The sequence below is a fragment of the Clytia hemisphaerica genome, unplaced genomic scaffold (assembly GCF_902728285.1).
Source record: "Clytia hemisphaerica strain Z4C2 unplaced genomic scaffold, Clytia hemisphaerica genome assembly, whole genome shotgun sequence".
Taxonomy (NCBI): Eukaryota; Metazoa; Cnidaria; class Hydrozoa; order Leptothecata; family Clytiidae; genus Clytia; species Clytia hemisphaerica.
The window spans coordinates 104682-127330 of NW_027104567.1; the positions used below are offsets into that span (position 1 = coordinate 104682).

At 34.5% G+C, this 22649-nt stretch overlaps 1 protein-coding gene and 1 long non-coding RNA gene across 3 annotated transcripts; both read left to right on the forward strand.

Annotated features, from left to right (window-relative positions):
• The first annotated feature begins 6656 nt into the window (after positions 1-6656).
• LOC136823410 (prostasin-like) lies at positions 6657-18178 on the forward strand. The gene is made up of 4 exons (XM_067079596.1): positions 6657-6714; positions 11204-11292; positions 16112-16235; positions 17533-18178. Exons 1-4 carry the CDS (start codon positions 6666-6668, stop codon positions 17829-17831), a joined length of 561 nt encoding a protein of 186 aa, XP_066935697.1. The 5' UTR covers positions 6657-6665; the 3' UTR covers positions 17832-18178.
• LOC136823411 (uncharacterized) lies at positions 12645-13673 on the forward strand. Of its 2 annotated transcripts, XR_010849020.1 has the most exons (3): positions 12645-12680; positions 13194-13299; positions 13491-13673. It is a non-coding gene; the product is annotated as an uncharacterized lncRNA (long non-coding RNA). The 2 variants fall into 2 exon arrangements; XR_010849019.1 differs by lacking the exon at positions 12645-12680 and having other exon boundaries at positions 12687-13299.
• Positions 18179-22649: the final 4471 nt, after the last annotated feature.

Consider the following 22649-nt stretch of genomic DNA (forward strand, 5'->3'; position numbering starts at 1 on the left):
TATTTTTTCTCACTTAAAGTTACACAATCAGCTTTGAGATAGCCTCTAACCTTCAGGGAGACTAAATTAAGATAAATGCGTGCCAGTATAGGCAAACTGTATAAGGGATTACGAGATTACAAAATCAACTCTCTCATAGGGTTATAAATTCTCCTAATTTGAAAATTGTGGCTGAAAATTTGGAAAATTTAGTAACATTTTCAAATTTCAGTCTCTCAAGGAGTCGATTTTCGAACTTTGGCTCGGACATTTTCGCCAACTCATAAACCTTACCCAGTAGCGTAGCCAAGGGGGGCGCAAAATTTTTGTATGAGAGCAGATTTTTATGACACTGTAATTATCTATTCATGGTATTAAAAGATAATTACAGTGTCATAAAAATCTGCTCTCCTACACAAATTTTTCGCCCCCCTTGGCTACGCTACTGCTTACCCCCCCTTCTTCTTTAAACTTCTGAAATCTCTCCAGTGTGTCAAGGAAAGTCCGAAACATATTAGTTAAATTTTGGTGTTCATAGCATTAAAAAAATTGAAATTATTCGTGGTGACGTTACTGAAGCTGTCTTTGTGACATGTTTTTTCGACGTATTTTTTAACGTCAATGTCAGTTTTTAGCTGATATTTTATGATAAGATCATTTTAAATTTTTGATCAAGCACTTTTCGAAATCTTCTTGTTAAATACTGTAACTACTTCTTTGTTTAAGGTGGTAGTTAACTGAGAAATGGAAAATCATCGAAAAAATTGTCGAATTTTGGTTTTTGGAAGTTTCGAGATCCTTAGGCCTTTCTGAACATCTCCTGAAAATTTCAGAGCGATATCTTTATCATTCAGGCCGCAGTGAGCATTTTTATCCTGCTGGGTGCTTGAAAAATCACCCTAGCAACAGAAAAAATCCCGTTGCTAAGGACTTATTTCTTCAATCTTGGCCGGAACATAGCAATGTGATACGCCAAAAGAAAGCTCTTTTTACGCCCTTTTCGAGCGTCAAAATGTTTTTTCCCGTGGCATTACGTCATCCTTAAAATTAAAGATGGTAGCCTCAGTAGTGCAAAATTTCAAAACAAACCGAAAAACAGAGCTGTAAGCATGATTCTACAGAATATTTGGCAAGTTTCTGCAAGTTTTAGATCGAAACTTAATCTCTTTGATGGAAATGTTTCATTTAAATGAAGAATAGACTCTAAGGAAGCTAGAAAGTTGCTGTACATTGGTTATGTTGTAGGATTTCTGCGAAAAACTTTCAATTTGTCGCCATTTTGTTTTGGGCATCAACATCGCGCTTTTAGTGACTGACATTATGTTTTGTAGTGAAGTTAAATGTAAATGAGATATTTCCAAGCACAACATGATGTAACAAAGATGGAAATGTGCTTTTTAATGAACTGGAAGTAACTTCTCGAGACACGCATTGTCATCTGACACTTGACCGCTCAAACCGCTTTCGGTGTCAAGTCCGCTCATTGTCAATTCAAGTCTATATGGATAAAAATATGCATCAGAAAAGTTTTATACCTACAGAGAGTCACCCTGGACTATTAATGAACATTTGGTCACATTTTTCTGGCAGTTTCCATCCAAATTTGATGTTTTCGCAAGATCACCGCAAACTTTGCTATTAATTATTATGTTTACGTGACTTAAGCGCAACATGTTTTTGTTGATTTTTGGATAATTTATCAATTTTTATGAAATTCTTATCTTTGATTTATGAAACCTGTATGGTTTGATGACTATTCAGTGAAGAAATTTTTTAAAAAGCGCTTTCAAGCTTAAAATGATACGCATTTTTGTCTTTTTCCTTGATTTTCTCAAAACGCGTTTCCGGGGGTTTGCTAACGCCTATGCAGGTTTTTCTCGGGATTGACAAGTGCTAGCTCCATGAAATTTTCAGGGGTTGTTTCTTGTACCATTTGGCAGAGGATAAGTGAAGAAAAAATTCAAAAAAATCTGTCATTGGTTCTAAATCTCAAAAATTACGTTTTTTAGGTTCCAGACCCCCTGGAAAAGAATTTAAATTTTTTTTTTCACTTATCCTCTGCCTTTGATGAATACCAACCACCATACCAAAAATCTTTTGCTAAAACGTTTTAGAAGTCTTTAAAAACCTGTATGGAGAAAATTATAGTACGTAACCCCCTAGTCAGTATCACCCCCGTCTGTGCTATTTTTAGAATTTTTTTTTCATATTTTTCATTGTTAATAGTTTTACTACCATTGTGGAAAGTTTCATTGACATATCTTAGATATTTCAAAAGTTATTACAAAAAAAGTAAAAAAATGACTTTTTCCATTTCTCAGTTAACTACCACCTTAAAGCTACATATTTTTTTTATAAGTATAACACTTATAAGCATATGAAGGCTCAGATTTGCAGAATTCCTAAGCTTTACATAAGCATATATGTCAGCCTGAAATAATTTTCAAGTTGTCATTTTTTTTATCTGTTTAAAAAGGTTTGGTTGAGGTCAAGTAAAAAAAGACATTCCAAGGCTAGCTACATTCCATCGCTCCATCGAAAATTCACTAAAAACTTGGCTCGGGGTGAATCATAAGCATGATTCATAAGCATATAATAAGCATAAGATATGCCTGGATGCTTTGAGAACTTTAGCATACACGAGCCTGACCAAGGGGCATACACTTGCTTATAAAAAAAACAAGTATACACATGACTTGGTAAAAACGGCAGGAAGCGGTCGGCGTGACGCAAAATATATTTTGGACTTTCCTTATCGGAGTTATGTAACTGTTTGTCATCAGTAACTTTTTGTCAAATTTTTATTAGATGTAATTGGGGAATTAACTCTTGATTCAAAACAAATAAGAAGAACTTTTCGAGATCGATCAAGTCAATTTTCCGCTCTCTTTGAAAACAAATCAAACAAATAATGTCAGAATAAATGCTTCTTGTAAAATGTCAAAGAATGTTTAAAGGATAAAAAGTTGTTGAAAGTGAGCAACATCTTTAGAGAGTGGCCAAATTTTACACCGATTCTGGCTTTCCCGATAAAAGACCGTGTATTTTATACCCTGAGTATCAGAGGTTAAGTTTTCAAAGAATATATTAACCTCTGAAGACCAACAATAGAACTTTTATCGCACATGTGTCAATCTAATCACTATAGAAAAAATCAAAGATGAAGAGCAAATATTACCGTATAAATGTCTAGCAGACTGTATCAGTATGCAGTTTACTATTTACGAATTCCCCAGAAACCTCCAAGTGTAATTGAAATGAGTTTAATCTTTTACATGATCCCCGAATGTATAACAGTAATTACTAAACTTTTAATTATGCAAATGTCACTTTAATTGAATCAAAATAATAGACAGACTTTATGTTATGATTCTCCATCACTGACTCTTTTTTTTTACAAAGCATTGGTGACTTTTTTAAGTTGTGTTTTCAACGACGGGGATAAGAATATCAACTTTAAACTTCATCCAAGATCTTGGATGGTCGCCTTGGTTACTTTTGTCTTCGTTAATTGCGCGCTGAATAGAATGTCGATTCGTCGGCACAGCGTCAATATATGATTTTGACCTGTGCTATTCACAGTATGTATTTTGTGTTAACAATAACAATAAACGAAATTATCCTTTGGTATTGTATATACTGTACTTGTACTAAAAAACACAAACAAGTAGGTAGGGTTGCAAAAGCACCAAAATAGAAAAATCAGTCCCTCGTAGGGTACATTGCTGGGGGAATTTAGGAAAAATATGTTAAATTTTGCAGAACATTTTGATTTTCAGTCTCATTCAGGGTCATTTTTTTCAAAAAACGAGTCCCATGTAGGGTCCATTTTTCGAACTTCAGCGGCACACCCCGTTGATCAGTAACAGTAATATCTCCCGCCTCGGGGTTGAACTTTACCTGTGAACTTAAACAACAAGAAACGTCTGCTTATCTCCTAAATTAACAATCACTACAGCTGTTATTATGCAATCATCTTAAAAACCAATTAAGGTTAAGTTATCATTATTTGATTTTCTTCAGATTAAAATTGGACACATTTCGACCTCCTTATATATGGTCCATAATTCGATATGTTAAACGGGGAAGAAATGCGGCTATTATATTTTAATTTTTTCCCATAATTGGTCCATAATTTGATTACCAAAGAGATAAAGCACTGCTGTTACCAGGCGGGGTACTATCTTGCAATCGCAGCAGTAGTTGACCTTCCCTACTTTTATAAAAACAGTAGCGTAGAAAAGGGGGCACAAAATTTGTGTAGGAGAGCAGATTTTTATGACGCAGTAATTATCTTTTTATACTATGAATATATAATAACTGTGTTATAAAAATCTGCTCTAATACACAAATTTTGCACCCATCCTGTCTTCGCTACTGAAAAAGATCACTTAAACATTTTCAAATCCTGAAAACTTAGTTCTATCTTAGATGTTTCGGCACCTGGCGTATACCTTTAGAGAACAAATATTGGTAAGAACTAATATTTTCGATATTTGTCTACAACATTCATCTTTAAGCAAAAGGACCCACCAATACCATTCACCAATATTAAAAAATTTGCTTTCTCGCCATAATAAGTAGACAATAAGCTCCTCGCCATACTCTTAGGCTCCAAATAAACGGGGGGGGGGGGTTCGAATAAACGGGGGGGGGTTGGGAAATTTTCTAGATTTTAATAAACCGGGGGGGACCTAATTGCCGGGGGGTTGGAAATTGTACTTCTGAAACCAAAAAATAAGGTAAAAAAGGATAAAATCAGGCTGTTTAGAGCAAAATAAGGGGCTTTCTCTTTGACAGCTAAAAATATTCTTAGAGATTAATAAACGGGGGGGGGTCCTAATAAGGTCCGGGGGGTTGGAAAATTTTCGAAAAATTAACAAGCGGGGGGGGCCGTTTATTTGGAACCTAAGAGTACCTTATCGGGGAAAAAAAATGTCGGGGAAAAGTGACAAAAATTTTGAGGGGGTGACGAAATTTTCCCCCGACGAAATTTTTCCTTGACATTTTATCACCTGACCAAAACTTTTACCCGATTTTTGCCACCGCAGGAAGCCTAAAGCTTCCGAGGATGGCATTCATAGCTTCACGCATAAGGAAGTTGGGCAAACATCTCATAATTTTGCGCGCGTTTTTCAGTATTTTAGTTCCGGTTAAATGGTGTACCGTTAACATTCTTAGCTTGACTGTATTTCTATTGTTTTATCATCATTAAAAACACTTTTCCGGATTTGTTTTGATCTGATTACCCATTTTCAAAGCTCTATATGTCTTTTTTATTACCTCAGGGAGTCGAATTAAGGGAAATTCCTTTTTTGTTGGGAAATTCCCTATTTAAACCACAAGTAGTTATTAACCGCTCTGAGCAACGCAAATTAGAAATTTGTATCCTTTCAAAAACTTGTCGTGTAACTATTGCATTAAAAAGGCAGTTTAGTACAGTAGCGTTTAGTATGATATAAACAAGCCATTATATTCTATTATTTTGGTAATAAAAGAGATGACAAAAAAAAACAGATAAATAACTTTTTTATCTCTATAAGAAGATATCTATGAGATGGACACAACTTGCTAATATTTGTAGACTAAATTTTGCTTCAGATGAGATGCCATTCTAACAAAAGTAACGGCTATCAGTAACATTTCTTTCCAAATTCAACAACTTATTTGATCGTTCTTCTGCGGTGGCACTTTAATGAAAATTATGGCTAGTTTTATCCAAGACCAAAACTTTTACCCGATTTTTCTAAACCACAACCAAAATCTAGATCTAAATTTTTTACACCTTTATTATTATTAACCGAAATTAGTGCTTTAAACGTCGAATTACAAGATCTTTTTTCGAGCTAGTGAAGGAAACCATTTCATTTGGACAATTTAGTTGGGTGAAAGTGACTAAATTGCAAATTTCGTCGGGGAAAAATGACGAATTTGAAATTTTGGTCGGAGGAAAGTGACAGAAATGCCTCTAGGTGACGGAAGTTTTTCCCCAACGAAAAAAACCCCGACTAAAAAAAAGTCTGACATTTTTTTCCCCGATAAGGTATCTGAATTTTAAGATATTTGCTTCTCCCTCAAGGTAGTCTTGAGTAACTTTATATGTGGTTTGTGCGTGGTTTTGTATCTTAAAGACTTTTGCTTCGCAACGAGCTAGGCAATCCTCGAACACTTATTATGCTAAACAACTGCTAGAAAGTTTTCCGTTGCGGTCAGTGTGTAATTGCAGAGCTAATTATTTAATTAAAAAAGATTTTGAAATATCAATGTCCTGAAAACAACCACAAGGGTCATTATTGTGAAGCTACCATAACCCCTGCAAAGTTAACACCGTGACAAGCCATGATAAAAATCGTTTGTCTCTGTGGAATTCTGTGAGAGGGTTTATCAGCGAATTTAATTACATATTTTAATCACGTTCTTAACTATGAGCAATTAAAGCAGTTTCTTCTTTGAAAACGACCCAATGAGATTCAAGTATTGATTAAATGAACCAATAACATTCAAGTATAAACATATTAGCCAATAGGATTTGAGCAGGATGATCACGTGTGATGATCCATTTCTTCCCCTATATAAGCTTCATTGAAAATGTCTTTCATTTATTTACACCCACAAGTTGAAGTAGGGTTTACTTAACTTGTTCGATCACTGGCAATATATCATTGGGAAGGAAAGATAGTGGTACCATGTTCTTCAACTGCTTCACCATCCTTTCTTTGGCACTCGCTGTACATGGTAAGAAATCATGATTCTTCTAAAAGCTGTCATTAGCCGGCGTTCTCATGGGTGTCGGAAAATTTGTGTAGGAGAGCACATTTTTATTACAAAGTATTTATCTATCCATTACATTAAAAGATAATTACTTCGTAACAAAATTGTGCTCTTCTACAAATATTTTACGACACCCTGAGAACGCTACTGAATGAGTTGAGTTTTTAGTAAGGAAATAAATGAAATCTATAATCTATCAAGTATTCTCGACAATCAAGGAGTGCCGTCCGATTTTTTGGCATCAAGATCAACTCAGAGAAACCCTTAAGCAAATGAGACCCCAAAGACTTTTGTGACCTTTTTTGAGAATTTTTTATTAAAGATTTTAAACTTTTGAACATTAAAGAAGGGTTAAAGATAGTTTTTAAAACCGCTAGCAAAAAAATGTCGCTTGGTACCTCAAGATGACGCCTCCTTTGGCTTCAAAAGATTCGTCAGATCCCAAAAATAGTTTGAAACTTTATTTAACGGAAACTAAACCCACTTAAGTGCCTTACATGTTTTTTTATAAGCAAGTGTCTGTCCCTGTTCCAGGCTCGCATTATGCTTAGCATAATTCTCAAACAATAGAGCCATTGTTAAGGTACCAAAAGTGACCCTCAGTGAGACTTTAAAGATCTAAACAAGAATCGCAAAATTGCGACTAAATATTTCCTTAAAAATTAAGGTCATTATTGACATATATAAAAAAGCACACATAATAAAGTATACATATATATTTGTCCAGAAAGAACTGGCATGTTGTTTGCTTTGATTTGGTGTTTAAAAATATGGACTTATCAGTCCTAAAAAAAATACAAATTTGAATATAATGAGGGCAATAAGTCTGGTTAAATGTTACTTTATTCACAAGATTTAAGGATTACTGAAAAAATACTACTGCAGATGAACTAAACTCAAAAACTAAAACTTTACAATAAATTTACATTACGACAAAGTAAAAATCTATCTTTAATAGCAACAAAGAAAAAAAAAGTGGCTCAAAGTTTTAAAGCATTTAAATAGCTTGTAAACAGTAGACCTTTTTTTAAAGAGGCAGCCATATTGAATAATTATGTACTCCAACATAACAATGATACAGCCATGCATAATTACTGTATCATGCATATTTTAAAAATTCAGTAGGTATAGAGGATTCAAGATTTGAAAACAGACACTGCATTGGTTTACAAGACTAGACTAGAGAAAGATGTCAACCATCCACACGGTTCATGAAAAAAATAAAGTATTGAAGAAATATTTATCAAAAAAAGGTTCTCTTTTTTTTGGTAATTAATACACCGTTTAACCCCGGGGGTACTAGGGCAAAATGGGTTACGGGGATGCTCCGCTGGTCAGGGTTCCTTTTTTAACCTACACGAGTCCAAGGTAGGGTCGCAAAAACACCAAAATAGAAAAATCAGTCCCTCGTAGGGTGCCTATTTTTGGAAAATTTGGGGAAAAAGTAGAAAATTTGAGAACATTTTGGAATTTCAGTCACATTCAGGGTCACTTTTTTCGCAAATTTAGAGTGCCACGTAGGGTCCACTTTTCGAACCTCAGCGGAGCAACCCCCGTCGGTCTACAAGGGTAGTACCCCCCCGCCCCCCCGGGCGTTTAACAGGTGTCGGTTGCACACGCGTATGAACAATTTTCTATTGTTTTGATTTTGGCAACCACAAGAAACTTCACTCTCCCCCGTAAAAAATGGTAGGTAAACATCCAGTTCTCATAAGAAAACCCAGCAGAGAAATGGTAGGTAAAGAACTCCTTTTAATCATTTATCATAACTTCTTTTCCTCTTGATGAATTTTTGTGAAATTTTCAGGAGAGATACATAAAATTGTCATTAATATCATGTTCAAAACATCTAAAACATTCTCTTTAAAGGAAGGAAAAAAATGGCAATGTTTACATTTCTCTAACCTTCCAGCCACAGTACTAAAGTGAGCATTTTTACCTACCACCTCTACTGTGGAGATGGCGAGACTGTTAAACGGTGTATTCCAACAAACAACAATCAATATACCGTAACAGGATCCCACAGTGTAAACATTATCAACCAACAAAACCCACACCACCAAAATTGTAAAAATAAGTCAATATAATTTCTATCAACAATTTCTTGTAAAATATTTTATTTCCAACATTCTGACTGTCTGATACCAATCATGGCTGGAGTCATCATGTGTAAGAGTGACTGTGTATAACAACAAAAGTTTATTGAAAATCATCCGACGGTCATGGTGAAGCTAAAAATTTATCAACCAAACAAAACTGACGCCAAGTCAAATCTGTCGCTTAAAAATTTCCATGAAAATTACAATCGAAACTTATCTCATAAAATGCTTTTTTCAACATTCTGGAGGTGTTCAAAGTTAGAGGTATCATATGTAGACAGTAGAGCCAATCAATACATGAAAAGTCATTTGCTATCCCATTTGCCATGAGATATAAAAGTCAAGAAATCAAACAATAACCAACAAATCATGTCTCTTCACTTTCATGTCACATCGTGTTTATATGGGGTAACCAGAAAGTCAATCCACAAGAACAACCATCTTCCTTTATTATGGAGTGTTCCAAAACTATTGGTAGGTTGTTTGGAAGTAAAGAAACCCACACAGTTTGATTTATTTTAAAGATTTAACTTGGTGAAAACAAACTGCATCTTTCTAGCAAAAACTCATGTTTCAACCTGCTACATAACAATTGCCAGTCGGGTCTGCTACTAACATGTAATAGTTTTATTATAACCGGGCTTGAGAATCCGTAAGGAACTTGTAGCATATATTATATATATAGTTTTTCAGTCGACTCGAATCATGATACATTACTTATACTTCACTGGGTGCATTAGTGAGGTTAAGTAAATTGGTAAAATCACGACGACGAACGAAAATTTAACAGGCTAGTGAGTTTCAACCAATCAAATTTTGTATTTCCACTAGCCTATTACATTTTTCGTCCGTCGTCGTGATTATCCCGGTATACTTAACCTCACTATTTTTCGCTGTGAAATTAAAAACGGGCGTCAGTCAGGGCGTACGGAAGGCGTTTTGACACGGGAAATTATGGAGAAAGCCCGTTTTAATAAATATTTCCCTTTTGGAAAACGGGAAATATTTAAAAACACTCCGAATAATAGCAAGCCAATCCTTTGCCAAAGAATCTTTATGACATTATTGATTCTTCTTAATTTTCATCGCTAATCAAATGTCAATTTAAAAGTGAATCTAAACTTAAATTTAATGACCCCCTCTGTCCAATAGATACCTAGGAGTGAATATTACGGAGCCAAACTATTTAAATTTTATAACAATACATTTGACAGGTTTATTCAGGGATATGTTATAGCGGAGCTGGATAACGCACATTTAAAAAAGGCTTGTTCTATCTCTGTCCCTGACATTAAAATTTGATATGAAATTTAACTTTTATAATTACAAACTCGTGAAATTTGGATTTCCTCTTAGCTATTGATTCTGCTACTGCATTTATCGTTCACGATTAAAAACTTTTAATTATCAAGAGGGTCTGTAAAACATTGGTGAATGACAATTTAAAAAAATGAAAAACATTATTTTCATTAATGAAGTTATAAGAAATTTCTTCTGTAAGATTATAGATAGTACTTTTTCATTTGAAATACCGCGCTACACCGCGGGGTGCCTCACTTTCTAACTGATATTTTCAGATAGCAAGTCGGTATGTCTGATTATGGAAAAAAATTCAAGTTAATTGAAACAATATTTGTCAAAATATTTACATCCGAAATTTTTAAAAAGAAATCATGAAAGCTTCTCAAATTCATAACACACGCTGATAAAAATAGATTTCATTTACAAGGAAGCTTTTGGGGTATCTTCTACAAATATTATTTTGATGAAAAGCGGGAACATCATAGCAAAATATGTGCAAACCTACTGCATGAATACTTTGTCTGCTTCATTTTTCTTATAAAAACAGAACACTCAAGGGGACAGAGATGGATTTCTATTATCAACAGTTTACAATAGAAAAGACAAAGAAGCAATCCGCTAAGGAATTCTCGTCCTTCATCCAGCTCTGCTATAACATATCCCTGGTTATTGATTGACCTCCATGAAAAAGAGGTTCAAAGGTTTGACACTTCTGTAAAAAAGGAGAGCTAGTTTGAATACCGTCATCAGCAAAGTTCCTTGAAGCCCATAATCAATCAGATGTGTGTGAAGAATAAATTTCTCTGATCTTCTGGACTACCGTAACTTGGTAGACATCCCTCCTCTAATTCTGACACCCTTTTTATCAGCTGAAATTGATAGAAAGGTTGAATTTGTTTTTCTTTGCTTAGTGGTCAGAGAGGAATAGTCCTCTTTCAATCAGTCATTAAAGCTGTTATATTATTCCTGTCTCTAAAGAAGGGTGTCGGAAATAGACGAGGGATGTCGATATTAGACCAATTTACGGCAATGAAAGATACCTTATTTTTCAGGCAATCCAGTACCAAACTGTGGTACTGTTGTGAAGAATCCAAGAATCGTAAACGGAGTGGATTCAAAAGCTGGACGCTGGCCCTGGATGGTAAGTTAAAAAGTTTTTGCGTGCACTCTTGAGACAAAAATCAATGGTAATAGTCAGGCATCTTTAGACAGTCTTTTCTACCAACTTTTATCAAAAACAAGGGAAGGCAAGGAACCAGCTGGCACACAACGTTGTTTTAACATTCACCTAACGTTATATGGCCGTTGTGAACGTTATAAAAACGTTGAAACAACGTTGTGTGCCAGCTTGGGACCGTCTGAACTAGGTCTAAACAACATTGTTTCAACATTCAGCTAACGACCATACATTCATCTAACAATAGTAAACACATCGAGTTTAAATCTCAAAGAGCTAGAAACGCTAGAAAGGCATCTCTTGAAGGGGAAATGAAAGCCACTTTAATAGAGGGAATTTAGTTCGATTTTTAAATGTAAAGGTTAAATCATATTTTAACTTGATTTCGGTCCGTTCGCCCCAACATTCTCGCAGTCAGCAGCATCTGAGCAAATCACGCCATATCAGAGGGCGCCGTTCGGCACTTTCCACGGTTTGGCAAACTCCTAGCTTTCATTCTCCTCGGATTAACAGAGTGCCTAAGTAACCTTTTTACTGTAAGTGGAGCTGTGCAAATTCTGGCCAGAAAATTTTTTTAAACCCACCCGCCCTACAAAGGTTGCAGGCAACTATCAGAATATTTATTGTTTATAAAAAGGGACAATTTTACTCAAAATATTTCCTGTGTGTAGTTAGCCTAGAATCATGCCAAATAATGAAATACGAATCTCAATTTCTTGCTCCTCCGCGCCAATGAAAGTACAAGTTAAACTCAATTTTTATTTCTTAATAATATTCACATTTTTTTATAAACAGCTCCAATTTTTGGGTCAGGGATGCAATTGCTTAGCATTCTAGCTCATTTTCTGAAGAATTTGCTTTGACCATCCCTGATATTATACCATACACTGGTGAAAATACTTTTCTTAGTGGAGAAAGGTTTTCTTGTTTGAGATACCATTTCTCTCCTAAAGAAAAACATTCTTATTGATCTATGGGAAAAACTTTGTACGAGTTAATTAATCTTAGCATATTATTGAAATTTTTCAGATCAAAACTCAAAGAAAAGATTTCTTTATGAGAAGAAAACTTGAGTTCTTTAAAGAAATTTTTTCTTGGAATTTTTCTCAAGAAAAAAGTTCTTCTGAAAAGTTATCGAAAGTAATTTTTTCTTCAGAATATTCCTGAGGCCTTCACAATGGAATTAAAACATTTTTTTATTTCTATTGTGGCTTTTGAACAAAAGCTCTTATCTGAATTGAATTAGCCAAGCGTGGCTCCAGCAAATGTGAATTTACAAAAAGTGTAATACGAGCGTAATATCTCTCTCTTAAAATTTTATATGTGGTGTGATTGGAAGACTTTTGAAAATGGTAAGAATATTTTTTTTTAGTTTTCCTTTATGATTTCAAAATTTGTATACATATTAGGGACCAAATCTTAAATCTGTTCCCCTAGAGCCCTAGAGGTAATTCTAGTTAAGCAGTTTATTATTTTATTCTTGTTTAATAAGTGCTATTGATTGTTTGCCAACCTACTGGCGGGTGCTTATTTTGTTGTGCTTGTGTCTCATTGATTAACCTTTCATTCCAATGCCCCAAAATCTCTAAAACCTTTACCATTAAGATCGTGAAATTTTATCCATTTGAGTAAATCTAATTCAGTGCTTGCTAGCCTTATGGCGGGTGCTAATTTTGTTGTGCTTGTCAGCCTTCTGGCGGGTTATCCTTTTACTCGAATGACTTAAAACATCATGTTTCGTCAAATTTGTTTGTTGTTTGTAAAATACGTAAGACATATTTGTATATTTTTTGTCCTTGCTTCAATTAAGATCAGGGTTACAAAAATCGAAGTTTCTTTGTCGTTCTCTCTTTTCCTTTTTTCAGGACAACCGATGGTAACTGGACGCAGCTGACAGAAAACAACGTGACGATCATAGAACAGATAACGCAAAAAAAGCATCCAAGCTACCACAAGTTACCCACATTCAAAGTAGGTAAAAACTACTTTTGCCATGCACTTTCGAATCTTTGGTGTATTTTTATCTGATTAATTTTACTTTGTTTATAGAATTCCTGCTTATATCTATCGTATTAGCTTTAGTGGCTCTCGTTTCTACTCATAGGTCAATCCAGGTTCCAAAACAAGTAAATTTTAATATGCTCATTTTGATTGTTTTTCAGATTGACGAGGCTAAAGAGATGAAAGCTTTTTGTAACTATCAATTGACCGATTTTAACAATTACTGTTGATGACGTGGAGTAGAGCTGCCAAATATTAAATCAATTTATACTAAAATCATGTAGTATTTCAGTCAGTTACATTAAAATTAAAGTGAAAGATACAAATACAGAATACAACAGAAATTCATAATATTAATTGAATTGACCTGGAACTAAAATGAGCAGCTACCGTTGTTTCGACAACAATAAGACAAATAAGCATTGTAGAAAAGAATTTTTTACCGAAGAAAATTTCGAAAAGAAAAATGCACTAAATATTCAAGAAAAAATTACTCGCTTGAAGAAAAGCCTTCTTATATTCTTGCTGGGCAGAAGAGAAAAATTCTCTTGAGAGAAGTATACAATTCTTCTTAGAAGAAAATTATTTTCACCAGTTAAGAAAATGATTCTTAATTTGAGTTTTTTTTTCTTATGATTTAAGAGTTTTTTCTTAAGGGGGTAGTCATATGAGAAATTTGAAATGTCATTTTTTAAACTTTTTGTTATATCTTGTGAAGTAGTAAATATTTTTCAATGAAACTTTCCACAATTGTAGCACAACTATAAAGAATATGAAAAATTAAAAAAAAATTCTAAAAATAGCAAAGACGGGGGTTATATCGTCCAGGGGGTAAAAGCTATAAAAATATTGTGTCAACCTTTTAAGAAAAGCTAAGAAAGCTATTCAAAAATTTTTTTCTGGTGAAGGTTAGTGTTATGAAAGTCTCCAGAATGAGTGGAAAAATTTTTCCAAATTTCAAGCCAGGGGGTCTGGAACCTAAAATTTGTACTTTTTCAGTTTAACAGTCAAAAAATGATTTTTTTGAAAAACTGCTTCATTCATCCTGAGGCTTACCATAATGGAAAACTACCCTGAAAATTTCAAGTCAATAGCTTTTCTCAATCCTGAGAAAAGGCTGACAAGGTGCGCGAAAACCCCCTAAAACGTGTTTTGAGAAAACGGCGCAGAAAGTTGAAAATAGAGGTTTTTCTAAATTTTCCTGCGATACATAGACCGTTTTACAAAATTTTTGCTGTGGTTGACCAAAATGGATTGACACATAACTTTTAATGTTGAAAAGGTACTGGAAATACTAAAATAGTCCAAGTTTTTTGAAAAAAATGGCCTTCCACGTGCTCCGGGGGAATCTCCAAGTATTTTGCGTCAATTCTGCGTACAATGCGTAAACATGGCTTTAAGTCAATAAAAGTGCATTTTCTCATCAAAAAGACTATTGCCAACAAAATATATCAGCCTTGAGCTCTCTCAAATCTGTTTATATCATTTACAGTTGAATTTCAGTGTTGATCTTAGGGAAACGTGTCTTCAGGTTGAACGTCAATCGTGCATAGTTTTACTCAATTTTCCAGGATCGCCTCTGGCGCCATGAGTGCCATGATTCATCAAAGACTAGATTTCCACTGGATTTAAGACTCATAATGGATACATCATTGAATGTGTTTGGTTCCTTTCTTCAAACTTTATTCAAAGTCTATAGTCCATCATTTTGAAAAGTTTTTTTCGGTGTACAAGTTTTACTGTTCGAAAGCTTCAGTTCGCAGAATCAAATTGTTGCTTTCACTCAAATTATAGGCTTCCAAAGCTTTCCCAGATGTGAGTAAATCTCATATGACTACCCCCTTAAGATTGTTTTTCTTGTTTTCTTGATCAATAATATTTTTCTTGCTCCGCGGAAGAGAAATATATTCTTCTCTGAGGTTTTTTTTACTTGATAGAAGAAAATTATTTTCACCAGTGTACTTATTGAGTCTTCGGAGTCTTCTTGGAGATTACCCCGGGGGGGGGGGACACTCCAGGTAAGTGACCTACCGGACGTGCGGCCCTTAAGGGTAGGATTTTTGGACTATGGAAAGTGCACTGTAAGGGTTGATTTGTGAGCAAGGGAAAAAGTGCACTGTAAGGGTGTAAAATTTGAGAAAAAAACATTTTGCCCTGAAAAGGGCAAAAAAATTCGAAAAATTGCACTATAAGGGTCGATTTTCAGCCAAATTTTTCCTGCAGTGTAAGGGTCCGATTTTAGAGACCTGATTTTTGGACGAACGTACGGTCGTTTTCAAAATCGAGTTCCCCTCCCCCCGGGGAGATTACTTATTTCTCATCTGAAACGCCTAAAACACGTGGTTTTCAGACAAAACAAGAACAAATGTAATCACCAGATTTCGATTAGCTTGATTGGTACTTTATATGATAGAACTTTAAATTTCATTAAATTTGAATCATAAATTTGACTTGCTAGAGGTTATTACTATCCCTACTCTCGGGTACCTAATAGCCGGGGGGAGCCCTAATTAATTTTTCAATATTTTCCACCCAGGACATTCTTATTCCAACCCCCCCCCCCCAGTTTTGAGATTTTTTCCAACCCCCTGATTATTCCAAACCCCCGGGCTATTAGGTACCCAAGAGTGTGTTTAAACTTACCTTTTCTTTTTCTAGACTAGACTAGCAACAAAATATTGGCGTGATGGCGGGTGGGGGCTCTTATATAAGAGATCAAAAATTTGAATGGCTAAAGGTTATTACTATCCCTATGTTTAATTTTACCTTTTCTTTTTTCTAGACTAGACTAGCAACTACGGGTTATTACCTCGATTGCGGTGGCACACTTATCTCTGATCGCTGGGTGTTGAGTGCTGCACATTGTTTCACTGCTGCGGATAAAGACTCACTTACCGCTACTTTAGGTATAGTAAAAAGCCCTATCGGCCAAAACTTAGTCGGCCTTAATTATTAGTTGGCCTTAATTATTAGTCGGCCTTAATTATTAGTCGGCCCTAATTTTAGTCACCTCGTCAAAATTTAGTCACTAAGGGCCGACTAATAATTAAGTTTTGTCATTTTTAAATTTTTAGTCGGACCAAATTTTAGTCGGCCCAAATTCTTAGTCGGCCCTAATTTTAGTCACCAAGCCAAAATTTAGTCACTTTAGGGCCGACTAACTATTGGCCGATAAGGTAGAATAGATTTATCGTTGGCCTTGTTGTATATATTGTACGTGTAAAGCCTAGTAATGTAACACTTTTTTCATCATTCAGATGATAGTTGACGGACTATACTATAACTAAACTAGACGTCACCCGCTTTTTTCTAAACAATTACTCTTATCTCCCGAATAGACGGGGGGGGGGGGTGGGGGTCCGAATAAGAGGGGGTGGGGTAATTCGACGACAGAATATTTTTTAACTTATATCAATTTCAACAACAAAAAAAGAAACTTTAACAAATGAACACGTAAAATAAGAACCAATACTAACAAAAAGGAAAATTTAACAAGTTTAAGGTCTATCTACACTGTAATAAAATATTAAATTATTCGAATTTAATTAGAAATCTTTATAAATTTGGTATCATTAGAAAGATATTAGTTAGTGGAACAATTTGCAATAAAAAAATCTTTAAAAGAATTCTAAAAATGAAGATGAAAATGAAGAAGAAAAAAATGAAGATCTTGTAAAAAAGTGCTATAACTATCATTTTCATTAAAGTGAATCCTTGATCATCGAACGTCATCACTGTGAAAAAAATTCTCAAAAATTATCATTCAGTCAAAAGATATCAAACAAAGTTATAAGCTAATTGACGTCTAAAAACGCTGTTTTCTGCTGTTTTCTGCTGTTTTTTTGGGTCAATCACTTATCAACTTTGTATCATAACTTTATATTGAATAGATATTTTAGCAAAATTTTTTTACAGTGCTGACCTCCTAAGATCAAAGAATCTTTCCAGTGAAAATGAAAGTTATAGCACTTCTCTACGAGATCTTCATTTTTTTCTTCTTCATTTTCATCTTCGTTTTTTGAATTTTTTTAAAGAACTTTTTACTTCAAATTGTTCTACTTGCAAACATCTCTCCAACGATACCAAATTTATAAAGATTGAAGAATTCCTTCAAAAGTTATAGGTTAATGAAAGTGCACACTTACCGTGAACAGACTTAAGTTAGTTATGTTATTCGTATTGACTTTATTGTTTGATTTCTAGGTGACCTTACAATTACTCAGGACGAAGAAGGGGAGCAGATAAGAAACGTTAAACAGATCATTCGACACCCGCAATACAATGATAACACCCTTGACAACGACTATTTGTTGATCGAACTTGACAGCCCTGTAACAATCACCGATCACGTGCGGCCCGCTTGCTTACCATTTGGTCTTTCCAAAAATGCGTTCAATAATGCAACAAGAGCCGCAAAGATGCGGATAAATATTTCCTTTACAAATGTTAAAATAATAATCGATGTCCTCAAAAGATTTCAAAGTGCTTTAAATCTCAGATAACATCGTCCCTAAAAATTTCAAAATTCCATTTATGTAATTGCCAGTATTTACAGAATTATTCATAAGATAACTGTAGGTTCAAAGCTACGGATCAATTATGATGGTGACATTACAGTACTGACATACATGACAACAAGATACTATATATTATTCAAAATTCTCACGAAATATATTCAAGCTGAACCCGACTGAGAACAACAATGCAGTAATCAAATTGGCTGGAACTTTAATTTTCGTTAGGCTGATTTCCATAAATATTATTTAGCCAAAAAGGGCAAACATTTAAAATGAAAGAATGACAAAAAGGAGAATATTTCACAGTAAGAAAACCAAAGAAAATTTTATATATTTTTAAAATGGGCTGAAATATTTTGTATTATACTTTCATATATAAAATATTGTAAAATAATGTAAAAATTAACTTTTGGAGTTTTTTGAAATAATGTACGTGCCAAAAAGTAAAAATCTTTCAAAACAGGGAAACAATTTCATAAATTCCGACAGAATGCAAAAAAAAAAAAAAAATCTCATTTTTATATATATACTGGGAAACATTTCATAATCTGAAAGAATATCGATAGGAAAAAAATTCCCCTAACAGAAGCCATTTTATGATTTCCAAAAGCATGCTACAAAAAATAGTCACAGCAAAAGCAAAAAATGTCACATACTCTCGGGTACCTAATAGCCGGGGGGTTTGGAATAAGCGGGGGGGTTGGAAAAAATCTCAAAACTTAATAAGCGGGGGGGTTGGAATAAAAATGTCCTGGGAGGAAAATTTTTGAAAAGGAGGCTAATAAAGCAGAATTAGGACAAAAGAGAGAACTTTCAAAAACATTTTCCCAAAAATTAATAAGCGGGGGGGTTGGAATAAGAATGTCCTGGGTGGAAAATTTTCGAAAAATTAATTAGCGGGGGGGACGGCTATTAGGTACCCGAGAGTACTTGGAAACAATCATAATTTCCAAAAAAATCTCAGAAAATAAAATAAATTGTCATGCCAGGAAATCACTTGAGTTTTCTTCATTTTTTAAATGCATGTGGAAGAAAATGTTGTGTTCACAACAAAAGTTTTCCACATTTTGAATGCACGTGTAAGAAAATCTCCAAATTTATCACAAAATTTTCCACGTTTTAAATGTACATACCGTCAACTGCTTTAACTTGGGACGATTGGTCTGGCCTGTATTTTCACTCACTTGTTAAATCTCTTTGACAACAAATTTGTTTTGATAACTTCACCAAGTTTATCAATCATACTTTCTTTCATAACATTTCACAATAACTTGATTGGAGAATTAGAGAACGCTCGCCGCCTAACCGCCTATCGCCCGATGGGATTAACAAATAACAAGTGTGTAACTTGCCGCGCGAGTGACGTCAAACGCTCCATCATTTTGTCACTAATTTGTTCATCTTCGATCTAGACACTCGTGTGTATTCCACTACGGATTTTTTTCATATTTCGATATAAAAGCCTACGCAGTGTGAAAGAGAAATCGTGTTTTCTTTTAATATGCCGTTCATTAACTCAAATTAAATGACTTTTGACTTTGGAGGTTCGGTGAAATGGTGGCCAAATTGCCGTCCCATGTTTTGTCAAATAGTCCCAAGTGCCAAGTTGGGGAGCAGTTGACGGTAAGAAAATCTCCAAGTTCATGACAAAAGTTTCCACATTTAAAACACATGTGGCAAAAGATCTCTAAATTCACAACTAAAGTTTTCCACGTTTTAAATGCACGCGGTTCCGGATCCGGTTATCAGCTTTAAAATTTGAAATTTATAACCGCAACGAGTTTTCACTATACTGTCACTAACAACCAGCAGTTAATTCATTGTTGTAGATAAAAACACCAAGGGAAATTCAATCATTAACCAGTCAATTTTGCTCCATGTTTAAATTTTTAGCTAAAATCAGTTCATCAACCATTCCCATTGTTGCATTGTCGGCATTGCATTCGTTGGGTGCAAACTTTTTTCATATAACAAGTATGTAATTTTTCAGGTATAACATGGTCAGATTTATTCACAGTCACTTGCCTTCGTACGATTTATGTAAATATACAAGCAAAATTGAAGTTGGTTTGTTGTGAAAGTTGATAAAATGTCCTGTTTTTCCAAGACCAAGACTGCAAGAGATTGTATCTCTCATTCCAGCTCATTCCAAACCAACAGAATGTAAACGAAACATCAAATCCGGAAAGGAATACCAAGAAAAGTTCACTATCGACCATTCCTTGTGACAATCGTACAAAAATCATGATCCAATTCAACTCATTAAAGCATAAAAACCAAGCAAAGAAAAGTAGCGAAAGAGCAAAAGTTGTTGTAGTCTATTTCCTGCCATCTTTGTTTTGACAGTTAGAAACAAAGCAGTATGGTCCGATCAACAATACGCTTCTGAAACGGCAGATATTTACAGATATTTATCACAGACGTTTCTTGAAAACATGACGTCTTCCGCCTCAAAAAAAGAACATCCTACTGTTTTTACCGCCGGAGCTTGATTTAAAAAGAGACTCATGTACAAACTCACGAAATTGACCAAAACCGGCGTTAGACTTGAAGAAGGAGAAGGAGAAGGAGAAGAAGGAGAAAAATTACCGTTTTAACAAATATTTCCTATATAGATAGGAAATATTTAAAAAGGACTTGTTATATTACTGGCTGGGGAACAACATCTTCTGGTGCAGATTATATTCCTGATGTAAGTTTTTCTCCTTGTTTTTTTTTAAATACACGCTTTTTTTTATAAGAACATCCAAACTTTTTGAGCTTTCAATCCAAAAAAAGTTCTAAAGTTTTTATTTTCACTATTTTGTGAGTATTTTTTATGGAATTTTCTTACAAAATGTTCTTAATCTTTGCTATCGAAGCCTTACGTTATAAATCATATAAAGTCTGATCTCGTCATTCAAAGACTTCTGTTCTTGTATAGTTTGCAGTTGTTATAAAAAGACGTGTAGTGCACTACAATAATTGCTCTAATTTAGTGTGTCCTCGAATTGCGGATAAATTATATTGACAATTTCGGACCAATTTAAATCCTCTAATTATTAGTGCGGGTAGTGTTTCACCCATTTATGATTTCCCTATTTAAATATTTAGTACGGCATAGTTCAAATTTTTCTCAGTAAAAAAGTTGTCAGATTGAAGCAATTCGTCTCCTCCTGTCATTAGTGCGGCACCTCCAAAATAATTATTTTTCCGGCTGCACTAAATTTTGTAAAGAAATTACGGTACTAAGATGTCTTCATTGGTTTACAGGTTCTTCAAGAAACATGGGTAAAAGTACACAGTGACAAAAAATGTAAAAGATTATACAGTGCCAGCGAAATCACAGACCGAATGTTTTGCGCTAATCGAGGCAACAGGAAAGTTCGTGATACATGCCAAGGAGACTCAGGTATGTTAGTCCCTTCACTTCTTTTGTTCTATTAGCCGCAATATTTTCGTATCTTGTCGTATCGGGTTAAAATTGAGGCTTTGTGACCAGACTTTTATTGATTCAAATTAATCCTTAAATACACTCTTCTCGAGATGCATAAATTTATTGTTGTCCTCGTTTTCAAGCAGATTTCATTGCTTTGACGAGAGTATATCAAGTCTAAGGAAATAATGATATAGAAAACCTGAAAGGTTTTATTTTCATAAGTGTTCCCATTTCATACCAGACACATGTTTCATATCAGGTCAGTATCTCCCTATTGTTAAATTTTGTTGAATAAGAAAGAAATTTCACTCTTAGCCAAAGTGAATTATTACTTACTATTTTTACAAGACAATACGTCGAAAAAGCATTCATATAACGTTCATAACATCCATATGGACACCCCTGTGTCACAGACCCGGTAGACCCCCCACCCCAGTGGAAAAATTGTCCAAAAAATCGTCCCCGGTGGAAAAAATATCCTACAATTTCAACCCCACTGCGAAATTGCTCTATGATTTTATCCCCATTGAAAACTGAATGTAAAAAAATGCACTCCAAAACCATCCCCACTGGAATTTTCGAGCTGGAAACAATAGATTTTCTATCCCCAATGGGATTTTGATAGGAATTTTCATCGCCACTGAGGGAAAAAGTTCTACCGGGGCACTGAGACAGGGGTGTATATGGACAAAGTCACGACGTAATCTTTTATTCGTAAAGAAGTAAGAGTAACACACAAAAACACCGGTATTTGAATATCGACATTAAACTAGCAGATAGTGCTATGCTATTCACTTTTAATGGCTACTTAGACTACACAATATATTGGTGGGCAATATTCGACAGTATAGTTTTGGACCGTAATGTACGTACCATGAAAAGCACAAGCCAAAATCATATATTAACACAACTTAAAAATATCATCAATGCTTTTCAAAAAAAAGTCAGTGATAGAGAATCATAACATAAAGATCTGCATATTATTTCGATTCCATTAAAGCCATTAAAGTAACATTACTAAAACTAATAGTTTAGTAATTACTGTTATACATTTGGGATCATGTAAAAGATTTTTTTCGAAAGAAACTCATTTCAATTACATTTGGAGGTTTCTGGGGAATTTATAGATAGTAAACTGCATACTGATACAGTCTGCTAGACATTAATATGGTAATATTTGCTCTTCATCTTTGATTCTTTCTACAGTGATTAGATTGACACATGCGCGATAAAATTTCTATCATTGGTCCTCAGAGATTGATTATATTCTTTGAAAACTCAACCTCTGATAGTCAGGGTATAATGTACAAAGTAAATAACATGAACTAACTATTACAAAAAGGAATTTTCTTTCTTTTCTTTCTGTAAACAATTCCATCCTATAT

What these genes read in the sequence shown, in the direction of transcription:
- LOC136823410 (XM_067079596.1), top strand. Translation starts at nt 6,666, where the DNA reads ATGTTCTTCAACTGCTTCACCATCCTTTCTTTGGCACTCGCTGTACAT. An exon ending in TTTGGCACTCGCTGTACATG is followed by an intron (nt 6,715 to 11,203) that starts GTAAGAAATCAT and finishes CTTATTTTTCAG; the next exon opens with GCAATCCAGTACCAAACTGT. An exon ending in CTGGACGCTGGCCCTGGATG is followed by an intron (nt 11,293 to 16,111) that starts GTAAGTTAAAAA and finishes TCTTTTTTCTAG; the next exon opens with ACTAGACTAGCAACTACGGG.